Genomic DNA, 16,422 nt, shown 5'->3' on the forward strand with positions numbered 1-16,422 from the left:
GAGGTAATGGATTTAATTTCTAATATGTTATTTTTATATTTTGCTGATCCCCTTTTATTTCTGGATTGATGTGCACCTATTGTGATCTCTGCACAACCCCAAGCATTAACTTGTCACTGTATCTTTAAACAAAATAATGGATAGTGTTTCCATCGCAAAACTTGCAAATCCTCATTACAGTTCACTTAAGATTTGCATATTCAAAACAGGTTCAACTAATACTTACAATTACACTACAATTATGTCGATATAATCATTGTAAAGCAGAGGTAAAATGATTTTTAAAGAACAGTTTATGACAAAAAGTGTTCTTATCAGGCCTCTTGTTTGTCTCATTCAGTCAGACTGTTACAGTCTGATGGGATTCAGTTCTCTGGTGTCACTGGTCTAACGCTTGTTGTATTTTTTCTATTTTATTTTTACCAAACTAAATAAAACAGTGGTGTTCTTTCTCCTAATGATATGTAGCAGCGCAGCTCTCTCTAGCTTTCCTATCATGTTGAATAGGGACCGGAGCAGTGTGGTTTTATGTTAATGTTGGCAGCTGGAACACGGGACGTTTGTCTTGGTGAGCGGACAGAAAAACAGGATGGGCTGATATGTTTTTCTTTTGACTTTTCATTTTCAAAGGTAACAGAATCCTGAGAGTATAATGTGAGATGGTGGGGGTGTTATCTGCATTTTTATCAGGTATTGGGACTTTCAAGTAGTGATTTGAGTCAGGAATCAAATAAGATCAGTGGAGGATTCCTGGAATTATCCAAACTCTGTGGCCTAATAGATCCACTTCCATAGCATAGGCCGATGAGTCAGCTTGTTGTTATTTTTTTTTTTATTTGTGCCCTTATAAAACTCACCATAAGCAAGAAAGAGACGAAAGACCAGAGGAACATAAGCTGCTCGACTTGTGCGTTGTACAAACACATAAACCATCTTTTCTGGCTATTGTCCTGAGACAACTAAGTCCTAAATATTTCACACACGCACAGTAATAGTTATCCCAGGCATTGCTCAGGCAGGATGTAGTTTATAATTGCTTTGAATGAATAAACAATGTGTGAATGCGTTACTTGTTGAGGTCGTTTCTCCTGCCGACTAATTGCTCCCACATTTCAGCAGCATTTTGATCAGACTAAGCTTATTTATCACTCTGATGGCTTCTTTAAATCGTACGGCTGCCTCACTGCAGGCCAGGAATAACAGCTCCAGGGGGCCAACAGGCGAGGGCCAAGATCTGAAATTATTCATGCATCGCTGCATAATGAGCGGAATCCAGAGAAAATTCGGGCTCATTGTGCAGATGCATTGGCTCACACAAACACATGCTAAGCAGAGAGGAGCAGGGCTGTAAGCTTTTGTGCATATGTGCCAGTGTGTGTGATCAATCTTTTACATGTGGAATTAGCCGCTAACTAAAGTATTATTAAATTTTTCCATTTGCGTCCGCAGAAACCATCCATTTACCCTCGCTGGGGTGAAGCAAACCAGATCTTTTTTTTCTGGCTAAGGGAGATGGATAGTTGCACAGAGCCATGCATGAAATAACAAGTATATAATTTAGATGTTTCAATCTTAGAGGTTCAAATTGAGGTTATGAGTCGGTCTTGACTGTGATGACTATCCTGATGACGAGTTTATCCAGTTCATTGCACTGCAGGTTCACGCAGGCTCCAATAACTTCATGGGCACTTTTGCAGCAGAAAACAGTTTTCACTCACTCTCCCAACTGTTCCCACAATCATTCACTGCTGCCTCTTTACCTCCTTCCTTTGCCAAATCAACACCATATGTTGGTGCTGCATATCAAGTGCGCACACCGGTTGATTTGCTGTATCAGGAGGTCGAGGCCGCAGCTGTTTAGATCTCTGATCAGGCTGCACTTGATTTTGTTTGCAAAGAAATGCCAGACATTAAAGAGAGAGGAAGTGGGTGAGTGTGTCGCAGCGTACGGGCATGATTGGATTTCCTCGATTCGTTTAGTTTCGCTCCAGGAACTGTAGATATTTGACCCTTTAGAAGTCTGTAAAAGAGAGTTTGTGGTTGTTTTAATGTATCTTGAGCAGGAACGCGCGCGGGCACACTTTGACAGTATGTTGACAGCTGAGGTTGGAAATGCTGTTTGGTTTGAGCGACAGCAGAGCCAGATGGAAATATTAGCTCTTCTTTCAATTCACAGTGCCTCAAACATTTCCACTAAACGTTGGTCCATGAAATTAAAAACCCAACCTCCAGAGTCCCGGGACTGCAACATGAATTTGTTGTGCTGATTTAACATATTTAATGTAGTGGGAGGGAAGATTTAGTTTTGATGCAGCTGCATAAACTTATCGACCTGCTGGAAAGACACGTGATACATACAGTTCATCAGCATCTTAGAAAAAACTATGAGTACTCATCATTAGCGTTTGGCTGCATTATAATCCTGCGTGGAGATTAACTGATACAGTGCAGCGATCAACTCAGTGATTACTGTGGAATGGTTGTACTGTTTCGTGGACCCTAAAGTGTGCTCTATGCTAGTTTTCTTGACTAAAAGACAAGAAATTATATCTATTTTTTGTCCCAAGTTGGACAATAGCTGGACAACAAACCTGCAGGCTGTCCTATACAAAATCAATACCACCATCTAGTGGTTAAAGAGGGAGAAGTGGGACAACAGAGAAACGATATCCGTATATCCACACAGAGAAAAGGAAATGTTTCATAAAAAGCATGCACTGATTTACAATAGAGTAGCTACTTTTAATCTGAGTTTTAGAGGGATGACAGTATAAGGGACATAGCCCCAGCACAGTGACACATACACTGATCTGCCACAACATTATGACAGGAGAAGTAAATAACATCGACCATCTTGTGACAATCCAATGTTCTGCTGGGAAACTTTTGGACCTGGCATTCACGTGGATGTTACTTAGACATGTAGCACCCACCTAGACCAGACCAGGCACCCCCACTCCATAGCAGTGACACTCCTTGATGGCAGCAGCCATCCCCAGCAGGATGCAGCCTGACACAGACACACACACAAAAACGCTTTAGGAACAACTAAAAAAACATGAAGAACAGCACAAGGTGTTGACCTGGCCTCGAAAATCCACTAGATCCCAAACTGATCAAGTATCTGTGGGATGATCCACAGAGGCCCCTCCCCTCAACCCATAGGACCCAAAGGCCCCCACTAACAACATTGTGTTGCCAGACACAACAGGACACCCTCAGACGGACCATGTCCATTCTCTGAGGAGTCACAGCTGATTTGGAGCTGCAAGGGAATTAGGAAGGTGGTTTTAATATTTTGGCTGATCGGTGTATATAAATTATGAGTTATTCCGTACAATCAAAGATGTGAGTGCGATATGCAGTTAGAACATCTTTCTGCGGGCATCTCTGCTGCAGGAGCACAACCTTCAACCAGATCGAGCGCCTGAGCTACTGCATTTGAAATGTTGATTCCTTTTGTACCTTTAAGATAAATCAGATTCATCATCCGTTATGATCAGTGACAGAACACAACATCACGTTTATAAGACCCTGGCGAACTTGTAGTCTTAATAAACAAGATATCTGCTCAGCACCAAATAATGCTGCTTCATATTATGCAAATTTGAAAACTGGTTGTGATGAGCTCCAACAAGGTCGCCGAAGGCATCAGTGGTAGATGAGAAGAGGCTGCTCAGGTCAGGGGACAGGGCAGCCAGGATGAGGGCCAGAAAGAAGTGAATATTAGAGGGAGAGGAAATCTAAAGGATGGAGCTTTTTTTTTTTTTTGTCAGCTTATTTTACAAAACATTGCATAGCTGGAAACATTTCAAACCCTGCACCTCTGTCCCCAACACCTAACAAAAATATTCATTCCGAGGTGAGGATAATTACACGATGCTCTGTGTCACATTCAGCATGTCATGACTCATCAATCAATGACTACATTATAAATCATAATGCAAACACCATCCATTTATTGGTATAATACTTAAATACAGCAGTATCATTCTATTAAATACATATGTACTAAGCCTGTGTGTATCTATAGGCAGGCATTTCACATTCAAGTCCAGGGCCAGTGCAGCGATGACCATACGCCTCGTCTTCTGATTCATCTCAGATTGCCTTTTTCCTAACACAGAAGTGAGGGAGGGTTATCATTTACTCTTATTTCTGCTCGTCTATCCTTTACTCCTTTTCTCTGTTCTCTTCAGCCCACACTTGAATCTGAAATAAAGTCACAGATCTCCCTGTCATTTTTGTTCTGCTGACATATGCCTTTCCATAAATACGGTTGAATCTCGTTGGAGAAGGGACAGAGCGGTCTCCCTGAGGTCCTCCTAAATGGTGCCAAACAACTGAACTAGCTGGGAATGCATTGTGGGTAAGCGGTAGAGACAGGCACGGGGGTCCGACAGGGTACAATCAGTGATCAGTTTAGGTCCAGGCTGAAACCGTTAGGTAGTAGTAGCTTAGGGTGGTTCAGTCCACTTTTGAATCCACTTGGATTCTGTTGGTGTTCCTTGCCTTGAAAACCGAGCTAAGTTAGGGTGCTTCCAGGGAAATGCAAAATATATACCATCATGTACAGTATATGTAAGAAGGAGTCGATTAATTCCTGAATAGTGCTCTCTGCAATGCTTTGTTAAACCTCAAAAGAACTCACATTTGGAGCTTCTCCAGTGGAGGGAGCTTATGAAACTGGATTTAGCTGATAAACTCATCTCAGGTGCTCGGCGGTATAGAATAGTTTGGAGTCTTGAGGGTGGGATGCATTCATGCTTGTGTCGGTGAAGCAGCAGCGGTAAGGATCCTGGTGACTCTTGGTGGACAATCAACGTGTTGTGGCTTCATCTGAATCATCTACAAGTATAGTTCTGTCTCTGTGGTCAAAGGGTGCTGGGAGTTGATATTGTTGATGGGGAAAGGCATTGAAGGGGCTGTTGAGATACTCCCTGTTATTTTGGTGTGGGGTGCGTGTTTGTCTATGCACCTGAAGTGCACCTGAGCGCATGTTTCTTTGTGTATACTCTATGTGTGTGCATGAGTGAGCTTTTCTTCAAGAGTTCAGGTTATATAGCAGCTGGTGTGTCTTTAGTCGGACACAGATACATCCTGTCCAAGTTTCATCCACTCCAAGTGAGCACAATGACATCAGACCAGGATCCAGTTCGGGCTCGTTTAAACTAGGCTTATTGTAATTAGCATAGATTCATCCAAAAAGAGTCCATTCCGCCGTCTCCCTCTGCAGACCAGAGCTTGAGAAGAAGCAGGAGTCTCAGAGGAAGGGGTTGTGGCTGTGTGTTTGTGTCTGTGACTGTGTGCGTTGCGCCGGTCGCGGAGAAAGCGGGAGCAGGGGCTGTGGGAGGTTGGACGGAAGGTCCAGGAGTCCGGCAGGAGGTTGCGTGAAAGAGGAGGGGAGGATGGGGGGCCGGTGGAGCAGAGGCAGGGGCAACGATGGACTGTAGGACAGCATGTGAGGGGGCAGCGGGGAGGTGGAGGATGGTCGCATTTGGTTGAGGGTGAGGCGAGGCTGGTCGCAGTGGAAGGGATTGGTGGGAGACGGTGCGCTCAGACCTGTGAAGACACAAATTGGAGATTTGAAAACTATCTTGTGATATCTGTAAATGTATGCAATTGAAACTTAAGCAGCTGTTGGTCACCTGAGAGGAAGGGGTTATTGTGCGTCTTGCTTGGGGGGTTGGGGGGAATCAGAGTGTCTAAGTTGACCAGAGAGGCCCCCGTAGGTCCCAGGAAGGCCTCTGGAGTCCGGCACAAACGTGCGGGCGGGGCGCTGAGAGGCGGTGCTAGTCGAGCTAAGTCAAACATCTCCGGGCTGGCTGACTCTCTTCCGTTTACCTGGGGTTTCACAGCTGGATCTGTCTCAAATGGATCCGGCCTAGAGTCCATGTCTGAAAATGGATCAGACTCTGGCCTGGCCCCAAACAACTCTGAATCTACAATGGCAAAAAAAAAAATAGACTGAGGAAAAGTTGATGCAATACGATGTTATCTGCCACACGGATGACAACTGAAGAGATCAACGTGGATCAGTGTGTGGTGTTATACACTGGACCACAGTCTTAAGAAGCACTGGATCTCATAAAAATGACCATGACAGACTGTCCTGTACTTCACTACCTGTGGGGCTGGCAGGTTGAGGGGAGGACACTTTGGGAACCTCCTGTTTAGGCTTCTCCTCTTCCTGTGCAGCGAATGGATCCGTTCCATCACCATCTGCATGGAAGAGTAAAAAAATTATGTAAACAGAAAAAAGTATTCCTATAACTTAAAGACACACGTTGGAAACAGCATATGCAAGCGTATTCTGATGAGTACTTCTGTTTCTAGAAGTTACTGCACCTCCATCTGTTGGGCCGTCCCACTCTTGATTGACGGGACTGGAGGACGCAGGTGCAGCCTCCCAGGGGTCTGTGGGTGAGTTGGCACACGGGGCCCAAGGATTGGACTTGTCGGAGGAGGAGGGAGGGGCCGTCCAGGGGCTGCCAGTCACAGGAGTGCTGGAGTGGACGGCTGAGACAGACAGACATGAGTTGCTGCGAGTGAGATGCAGACAGAGCAGCCGCAGTTCTGGCATCGCACCAGCGTGCATGTGGATGTGTCAGCAATGAGCCACCCACCTACAGAGTCCCAGGGGTCGGAGGTGACGTTAGAGTTGGTCTGAGCAGAGTTCCAAGGGTCACCAGGGGGAGGCGGCGGCTCGGACGGGGATCCAAATATGTCCACCAGGTCCAACATGGCCGACTAAAAGAGGAGATAAAAATCAAAAGTTGCTTCCAGGTTTGCGTGACTCAATAAGACAGCTAGACAAAACGGATCCAAGCCTGTTTAGGTCTTTGGAGAGCAAGGAAACTGTCACATTGACTTCATAATGCATGCGGCAAATACTGTTTAAACATTTAGCTTGGTACATTGTAGCCGAATCAAGCAGCTATGGTTAGCTGCGTGGTGGAAATGTCTGTAAATCTCACAGAAATAAAAACCTCCTATGTTTAAGCATAGAAATGTTCTACTGCTGCTGTTTCAGTTGAGATTAATTCACATTTTCAAGAGTTTTTCAAGCACACTGAAAGATTATGTCAAGAAAATCCACCAGATGTTCTGGGGAAAAAGAAACAAAAGCCGCCTTGACTGATGAAAAGTTAAACCGGTTTCCACTTATCTACTGAAAACACACCATTGTAACACTATTACAAGAGTGTTGTGTGTTACACAATTCACTGGTCCATAATTCAGAAAGCTAACAAACGCAGACTGTTCAGTATTGTGCTTCTTGTGCCTGCTGCTTTGTATCGTGCGTGCACTAGCAATGAGAGATTACATTACATAATGCTGTGAAAAGTCCTCGAGGTAATTCAGAGTCAGTTTGTCAAGCGGCATCTGGGCCCCACTGTTCAGAGATTATGCTGCAGCGTCTTACAGCAGAGTAGACAGGAATGCAGCCTGCTCAGAAGAGTTTTGTTTATTGTTACTACATAATCCTGCATGTATGTGAAGCACAGACACACCCACATTTGCAGGATCCTTTTTTTATTTTATTTTTTTTACAGTGTGAGGTTATCACACTTGCATGGAATATTTATAACTTTCTCATATAGCGATGCCATGCTAACTGTACTCAGTCTGCACTGCAATGACGTTCAAGATACGTTTAAATTACTGTTAAAAAGATTGGTGTGTTCAAGTTACATAATCAAGTGATTTAATTTTAGCAAGCGAAAAAACACGCATCTAATCCAGCTTTGAAGTACTAAGGATTGAAAGGACATTTTACATACACAAACATGTCACTTCTCAGGAGCATGGTCATTACAACAACTAATTTAACAGTGTCATCCTGGGTAGGAGAGTCTGGCTCTTGGTCTTATCACTCTTAACTATGCATTATCAAACAACAGGATCTATTCTAAATGCACCAGTGGCAAGTTCTCTGAATCCATGTCATCAACTTAGACAGTTTGAATGTTTGCTTATAGCATTTGAAACCTGAAAGTCTGAAGAATAGAATGCCTTATTTATGGTAAATTATCAGACTCTTCTCAATATCCACTTCAATTGCATTTTAAAGACCCACTCGTCTCAACTATGCAATAATAATCATTCTTATTGTTCCCTTATTGATCCCACATGGGGAAATTTTTTCTCCACATTTGACCCTTGCATTCATTCACACAGTAGTGTGTACACTCAGAGCAGCGGGCTGCCACTCGTATAACGCTCTGGGAGCAATTTGGTGTTTAGGTGCTTGCTCAAGGCACCCTAGCCGTGGACATGGTGGGGGGGGGGGACATGTGACCCTTCTGTTCCAAAGCTGCTTCTCCAAACACGAGCCAGCCAGGAGTGGAAATCTCCTGAGAGACGCGTTACGGCACCACTGCCCCACTGCCCCACCACATTCTCTTGGATGTTTGACACTACAAGGCTGCTTTTAGTTTGAGGATTGGTAACATCACCCATATGGAAGCCAGTCACAGTTCAATGTACAACTTAGCTTAAAGCTTAATTTACAGTACTGGCGAAAGTTAAGGGCGTAGCTACGGCATAGAGGGTCCCATTGTTGAAAGCATATATACCCGTATATATAACACTAGGCGCCAGCTGTGTTGAGCTTCACTCACTCCGTCTTCACTCTGGAGTTGTTAATGAAGTTAATAAATGTGGGTCAACATTTAGTTTCACTTAAATCACTGCAGAACCGATAAGAAAAGACGTCTGAGTAAATGGTGTGTATGACCCTGAACAAAGGAGAACATTCTGTGCTTGTCCGGCCGCAAGTGAACACCGAAATGCATTTTGGACTAATCACAGCTGTTACGGTCTGTGTCATCGTGATGCATATTTAAATTTCTGGGGAGATGCCCGTCGGATTATGACGTAGGGTCCGGGGCGATGCTGTTTGTGTCAAAGTGCGGATTACACAGGCGCAAAGTGCAAATACACTAAGAATTTACTTTTCGGTGAAGCAGAAATCATTTTATGTCCAGCAGTTAAATTTCTAATACCAAGATTAAATGCATGTTACTATATTTATAGTAGAATGTTCTTATATTTAGTTCTTTATGTCAATTTTCAAAAAGTTACTGAAACTATTGTAAATTTTACTAATAAGGCGAAATATAAAATGTTACTTTTGTGATGACACGGGTCATGATGGTCTGTGATATTTTCACTTCTCTTCATTTTTTATTTTCCTTATATTTTCATAGGGTGTGTGAAAGGATCTGGCTTTCAACAGTCACAATGATATGAGTATAATAACCAGTAACAAGCAATGGGGACCTTTTACGTAACAGCTGCTGAGTCTGACAGGCGTGTTGACAGGCCAATGAGTGAGGGAGCTGATGTGCTACAAGATAAGGAGCATGCTTTCAGGAAAATGTCACGCTGAGCTCAAGGTTAGAGGAGACAGAGTCATTACCATTCAGCAGGCACCTATTCCTCCCCTCTCAGCTCTCTACTATTTCTCTCTTAAGCCTCCCCCATTATGCTGATCTATGTGTTTTTGTCTCATTTTCTCTCCCTATCTCACACTGTATACTCAGCTTCATTCTCTAAAAGCCTGCCAGCAGCCGCCTACAAACGCGCCCACCCGCCTTTCCATGCAAACACACACACGCACTCACACACACCCTCCAGCAGATACACACGGGTTTTTAAACTAACCTCGCGTGTCCCTGACTGGCTCTCTCTCCGGCTCTCATCCAGGGCCTTCTGTAACAGTGACTCGTCTCCTTGGCGACAGCGCTGCTCCTGCAGGGGCGGCATTGTGACATCATGAACATTACCGCCATGGCAATGAATGCGGACACACACACACACACACACACAGACATACTCACATGCATTAGCAAAAACACTTTTCTTTGGCTTGTTCCAGCAAAACGGATGCAGCAGCTTTTTAAATATTAATCTATGAAAAGCAGCAGCTGCCTGAGAGCAAAGCAGAGAGGGAATTTTTCCAAAATTGTATGTATACGTTTACATATTACTTGTATGAGAAAAGAGAGTCGTTGATATTGGTGCTCAGTTAAAGGAAGACAGATAAGAAGAGCAAAGTCTGCTGTGCAGAGGTGCTGAAAAGGAGAAAGGTGCCTAAAGGAGCACCAAGGAAGGAGAGGGTTTGGAAGAAAGTCATTAGTCCACGACACAAAAAAGCCTTTTCTATGAGCCGTATCATCAAACACACAAAGAGACACACAGATATAGGGTTAACAAAGGTTTACACTGGTGTAGGTCTGTATGTGTGTGTGTGTGTGTGTGTGTGTGTACCTACTCGTGGTACTCAATTTGTAGTTGTGTGCCTTCATCCATCTCTATGGTAACAGAGGAAGGAAGGGCTAGCTAGATGAAGGTGGGCGAACGTTCAAAATGTTTGTAATATTTTCATTTTCATTATTGGACCTGTGTGTTTGTGTGTATGTGTGTGTGTGCTACTACCCCAGAGGAGCTCAAGGAAATTACTCATTATTATACTATGTGTGTGTGTGTGTTGTTGTTGTACCTTCTGACTCTCCTCCCTGCTCATAGCTAGGGCCAGCTGCAGCTGCAGCTCCTCCTCCCCGCTGGTCTGAGGTCGTGCCTGCTCCAGGTCTGAGGCGGCGCGAGGGGACGAGGACGATGCTGCGACGGGAGCAAGAGAGCGACATTTAGGGAGGAAGCATAAAGAGAGTGTGAGAAGTAGCCATCCTATTGAAGTGAGGATGCGTGAGCAGACGCACAGAGACGTGGGTGTGATTTGAATATTTTCAGGCCCACGCTGCAGTATTGATAATCTATGTGGTGGACTGCCCAAAATGCTGGTCTACAGCACAAAAAGCATTTCATTAAGGAGGTGGCAATAAGCCTGAATAAAAATGTGCTTTTAATTTTTTGTCCTTCTTTGCACAACTTGCCAAACATACAATAAAGCTGTTCAGAGCTCTAAATAGACTTTAAACGACCACAATACTCACAGTTAAAGGAGGACGGAGAGCCTCTGGAGCGGCTGAATTCCTCCCCGTACAGCACAGCCATGCTGGGCTGACTAGTGCGCCTGCCTGGGTGATAAGACGGGGGTATGCCTCCGTAAACGCCCCCGCCGCCTCCGCTGCCTCCCCCAGCCATTCGCTCCTTGGTCTTCAGGGCCTGGCTCCTCTCCTGGCGGAGCCGCTCCTCGTCCCGGAGGAGACACACCAGTTGGCGCGCCTTTTCCCTCACGTTCGCCCCCTGGTCTCTGCCGTCGCGGTCCACGTACTGGAAGTCACGCAGCGTCTGATCCACACACAGAGGAAATGCGCACTTTGTTTTTTTAAAGGTCAAAATTTAAAAGCTGTGGTGAAGAAGAAGAAGAAGGAAAGCCTCCATAATCTGATATTCCAACAGAAATCCAGAGTACGTGTGAGGAAATGAAAGCTTGTTCGTTAACCATCCAAATAATAGTTTTACCCGGACTGGAATTTGATCTGAAGAATGTAAACAAATCATTTTAACTAAAAACTTTTTCTATTCAGTGTTTGAAATGCGATTATTATTGCTTTGGATGCATTTTGTGAGTTTTCTGCTGTGTGTAATGTAACACTGTTTAACAAGGACATAAGTACTTGTCAAGGTAACAGCTAATGATGATCCCACTGATCAATATAAATAAAAGGCTCTGCTGCTGTGGGCTTCAGATTGCTGAGGCTCTCTTGTACATTACCTGAATGGTGAACGCGTTTTCACGGCACTGCTGGCCCACTCTCTCCGATCCGGTCTTCAGCAGGTAATCCAACAGAGTCAGGGCCTGCAGTCAAAGTCATTAGCACTGCGTCACGTCTCTACTCAACACATCGCTGCTGCCACTTCAATCTCCACCAGCAGAGCGGGAGAAGAGCGCACATACAGAGAGAACGCGTGTCTTTCGAGAGATCACCTTGTAGACGTGCCTCCAGTTCTTGCCGCTGTCGTTGAGCCGCTTCCACACCATGCCCATGACCTCGGCGAACGCCACCACGTTGAAGGTCAAGTCGGCGATCTCTGACATCAGAGATGAGGACGGGCCCCATGGATCGTTGGAGGTGGCCTCGCGGACCTACACATCAGCAGCAGGGGAACCCAGACGTCCATTTATATTTCATGCATGTAATGTTTTTATGTTTTTTTTTCTCACTCAGAGTATCAGTAAAAAAAAAAACCCCAGAGAGATTAACAATCGGCGTTCCTTTAAATTAGCGACACACAGGAGTTGCATAAAAGCCACTGCTCTTTAATGACACTTGAAGAGAACGGAGTTTGCTGACTATACCTTGATCTCCGCTTCCGAATAGTTGTGCACGATATTCTTCACCTGCCGGCGCAGGGCTGAGGTTGTCATGGCGATAGGTGGACGGGGACAGGGAGAGAAGGTGGAAAAACAAATGCTCAACAGGTTATGGGGGTGAAAAGGGAAAAGTGGATGGAGAGAGGAGAGGAGAGGAGAGGTAGTTATGCCGGTGAAGGCTCCTCTTCTTCTCTGTCAGGAGTCATAGGACACCCCTGCAAAAAAGAAAAGAACAGACTCTAGAAGTGACTTTACGTCTTTGTCTTTTGTTCATGCAGTTACCTGGAAAATAATCCCTGGGAACCACCTGAGTGAGGGACCATGACCGTCTTTGAAAAAAAAACAACAACTTTGCGTCAGTTCATGAAATAGCTGCAGAAATATTTCACACTTACACTGCAAGCATGGCTACGGACAATAAACTGAACTACAGGCTGCACTCTTAGCTCTTGATTTATTTCTTCGCTATCCTTCTCAGTAAGAACACACTGAGCGACACAAACAATGAGTGATGACGAGCGGCTCCCAATTGGCGCCCCACAGAAGTAGGTCGAACAAAAGCTCTGGCACTCAGGTGTCTGATGAAGCTTCTTGGTAGCTCGTTTTATTCAGGCCAGCACACACACCCGCAACCCATTTTTCTCCTCCGAATTCATATTTCAGTGAGGACACAGGGGAATTGATCATTAAGGGTTCCTGCGATGCTGTCACTGACACAGAAAGTAATTAACCCACTAAACCGAAGCTGCACTAGGGTGACCCCACAAAACTAAACCACTTCTCATCAGTCATCTGGCTCATTAAACTGTCAGAGGATTAAAAAGAAAGAAAATTAAACATCAACCATCTCCCTGATCATTTCCTTGCCATTATTAAAGATAGTTCAAAAGACTAGTAAAACTGAAAATAGGATTTTTTTTTTCTGAATGTCTATAGTTAACAGAATCACTAAGGGTAAGTGCTATGTGTAACATTCAAATTCAGTCACCTATTTCTGTGTTTATGAACAGTTTTTGGATAAAATACGTCAGAAAATCAAACACAGTCTGGCTTTACTTTATATGCCAAAAAGAACAGTAGTCATAATGCAATGCTATTTGAAATTTAAGCCTAAACTACGACAAAGTAAATATTAGGATTTATATTAATTGATACTGTCACTTTAACTACAGCCTTTCAGAAGGCATACATGAAAATTTAGGGGATACTCATGTTTAGTTTATCTGAAAATAATGGCATAGATACACCGATCAACCACAACATTAAAACCACTGACAGAAGTAAATAACATTGACCATCTTGTGACAATTCAGTTTTCTGCTAGGAAACTATTGGACCTGGTATTCATGTGGATGTTACTTAGACATGTAGCACCCACCTAGACCAGACCAGACACCCCCACCCCATGGCAATGACACTCCTTGATGGCAGCAGCCATCCCCAGCAGGATGCAGCCTGACACAGACACACACACAAAAACACTTCAGGAGCAACTCAAAAAAACATGAAGAACAGCACAAGGTGTTGACCTGGCCTCCAAATTCAATTCTCATAGGACCCAAAGGCCCCCACTAACAACATTCTGTTGCCAGACACCACAGGACACCCTCAGAAGGCCCATGTCCATTCATCGTCCAGTCATAATGTTATGCCTGATCGGTGTATATTTATTAGAGTCAACAATCAGTACTGATAATAGAGAGAAAATCCAGCATATGTCAACTGGACAAAATGTTAAAATAGTGGTAGAATAATAGGATGAAACTAATGCAGCTGTGCATCCAGCAACAAACACTGTGTAAGGGAATGCTAACCGTGTAGAATCATGACATCAGTCATGGTACAGGTGATGGTAAGATGTTGTGCCATGTTTTTCTAGATGTTTAAGGCTGCCACTGCGTCTTCTCAAAGGGATATTTACCCTGCCAGTGAGCCATTTGGTTATGAGGATATTAAATCTTAAAAACATGCTGTGTTCCATCTTCTTTTACTCTGACCCAGTAACATTTTTATTGGTTTCTCTCTGCACTTAGAGGTGTAACCTTTATTATGACACATTCAAACAAATAAACCCTGTAGCTGCTGAGGCAGATGATGTACTCAATTTATTCTGGCCATATTCGGGCTTATTGCTGGATAATATAATAACACAGAGTATTGTCAGATCTAGTGTCTGCTGTACGTGTTTGATGTGATGATAATGGTGAATCATTAAAAACTAAATCCATTTTAAACTAATGGCAATGTAAAAACAAATATGTAATCATAATATTAATCCTATAGTATTTTATGTCATATTTGGATTATGAAACAAAAGGTGTCCTACATAAAATGTTTCTAAATGTGTCTTTTTCAACAACATTTAGCAGCTCAGCTATGATATGAAGCTGCTACACACTGAAAAAATAATCCTTTATACAGTTTCCTGCCACAGCAGGTCCACACTGTTCTTTCAGCAAACTGCAAAAAAATATAAGAGGGCTGTAAAAAAACACATAACACTGTAGGAACTCAAGCATATTTAAATGGCTTTCGTAATTTTATACCTGACTAATTATGTTAGGATAATTATGTGTTGAGCATGTAACTACAGTATAATTGTTATGCATAAAAATTTAAGAACATAGTAGGTTTGACTCATTATGAGCAGATAAGCGCCATAAAAGACACGCCTAGACATGTGCCTGGTGCAGTCATTCAGTAATCCATATATGCATTTGACACTGAATATGATAACATTATTAACAGACTGCTACTGCTACGATAGCGTCTTTTTAGTGTCCGTCTAGCTGTTAAATTTCACTGTTCACCGCTGCTCCGCAACAGTTCACCAAGGCTTCCACACTGAGTCACAGGATGCCCCGTCCTGCTGAAAAGCAAACATCAGCAGAAGCACAGAGGACCTGAGATGAACACGGCAGGGGAACAGACAGAAGCCTCCGTCTGTGCAGGAGAGACAGCGAGGCAGCAAGGGAGAGCGAAGGGCACAAAGAAGAAAGTAAGGCTCAGCAGCTTCAAACGGGTATCACCTTTCTGCACAATCATCTCCAGCTCTAAAACACACGGGCTATTAAAAGCTGGTACGAGACTGGAACTACTGATCCTTGTATCACCTTATCTGAGCTTCACGCCACAACTGATATTTCACATTGTGAGAGTAACAGCTCACTGTGTGCATAACGCCACTCTGAAGAGTGTGCTGAGAGAGGAATTTGTGTGGTTCTAAAATCCCAGATGCATATTAAATCCAACCCTGTAACAAAGGAATCCCCCTGTTTCTGCAAAATTGTGAGGCCAGGACCAAGTGAGGTCATCTGTGGTTGTTATCAGAAATCCAACCCGTCCAGGACCTGTCCTATCAGACAGACAACAAAACGCAATGGAAAATGGGCACAATTATATCTGGACCCAGAGACACCATTTGTTGTTTAAAAGTGTGTCTGAGCCATTGTACAGCTCATTTTTAATGTGTGTATTTGTTCAAGTTAGAACAGCATGGGGACAAACAGTGAACAGAAGGACTCCCGCAACCCCGTGGAGGTTTTACTGGGGTATGGGCTTATTTTCTGACTCACAGCTTACATTCAAATGACTCATCCAGGCGTATTAACTCAAACTAAATCTCTCTGGGCCGCTGTCACTAAAATCAAGAGCCATTCCAGGTAGAGTCAGCTGATGAAATCTTCCAAGCTGTGCTGCTCTGGTCTCCGGGGAGACAGGTATCTGTTCATAGATGTGAATCATTTCATAATACACTGAAATACTACACGTTTTTCACACTGGCAAAAGAAACGTGAACTTTGACGATCTGATGCGTCAAATCGCTCACACAATTTACGTCACGCCGTTGTCTACGCCTGTCGACGCGCATGCGTGCTGTGGAAGCAGGTGGAAGCCTCTGTACTATTTGTCAGGGAACAGATATTCAATTCCAAGTTTATAGAGTCGGCTCTTTAGCTGTTTGGCGTTACAGTCAGATTAAGCATCACGGGTCGGGATTAGGGATGAGTTTGGAGGTTCAGATTAAGCTAAAGGCTGGTTATTTGTGCCTGAATATAGAGCCTACTCCCGTCACTGTTTTGCAGGTGTTGATGGGAGGAGGTGGGTCTGCATAACCCCCCCCCCCCCCCCGAATGGCA

At 43.9% G+C, this 16,422-nt stretch overlaps 1 protein-coding gene across 1 annotated transcript; it reads right to left on the reverse strand.

Annotated features, from left to right (window-relative positions):
• Positions 1-5,073: 5,073 nt before the first annotated feature.
• epn3b (epsin 3b) lies at positions 5,074-12,489 on the reverse strand. The gene is made up of 11 exons (XM_084557645.1): positions 12,269-12,489; positions 11,897-12,055; positions 11,684-11,767; positions 10,959-11,256; positions 10,508-10,626; positions 9,670-9,756; positions 6,627-6,750; positions 6,349-6,519; positions 6,127-6,222; positions 5,649-5,942; positions 5,074-5,562 (listed from the first exon to the last, which is right to left on the reverse strand). The coding sequence occupies exons 1-11, from the start codon at positions 12,335-12,337 to the stop codon at positions 5,264-5,266; spliced, it is 1,800 nt and encodes a 599-aa protein (XP_084413771.1). The 5' UTR covers positions 12,338-12,489; the 3' UTR covers positions 5,074-5,263.
• Between the last annotated feature and the right edge of the window lie 3,933 nt (positions 12,490-16,422).

This window comes from Chelon labrosus (assembly GCF_963514085.1).
Source record: "Chelon labrosus genome assembly, chromosome: 2".
In the NCBI taxonomy this organism is placed as follows: domain Eukaryota; kingdom Metazoa; phylum Chordata; class Actinopteri; order Mugiliformes; family Mugilidae; genus Chelon; species Chelon labrosus.

Excerpts from the sequence above, each read along its gene's own strand:
- epn3b (XM_084557645.1), bottom strand. The coding sequence starts at position 12,337 with ATGACAACCTCAGCCCTGCGCCGGCAGGTGAAGAATATCGTGCACAAC. Across the intron at positions 12,056-12,268 it reads ATTCGGAAGCGGAGATCAAG|GTCCGCGAGGCCACCTCCAA; the intron begins GTATAGTCAGCA and ends GCTGATGTGTAG. Across the intron at positions 9,757-10,507 it reads GCAGGGAGGAGAGTCAGAAG|GAGCAGCGCTGTCGCCAAGG; the intron begins GTACAACAACAA and ends CCGCCCCTGCAG.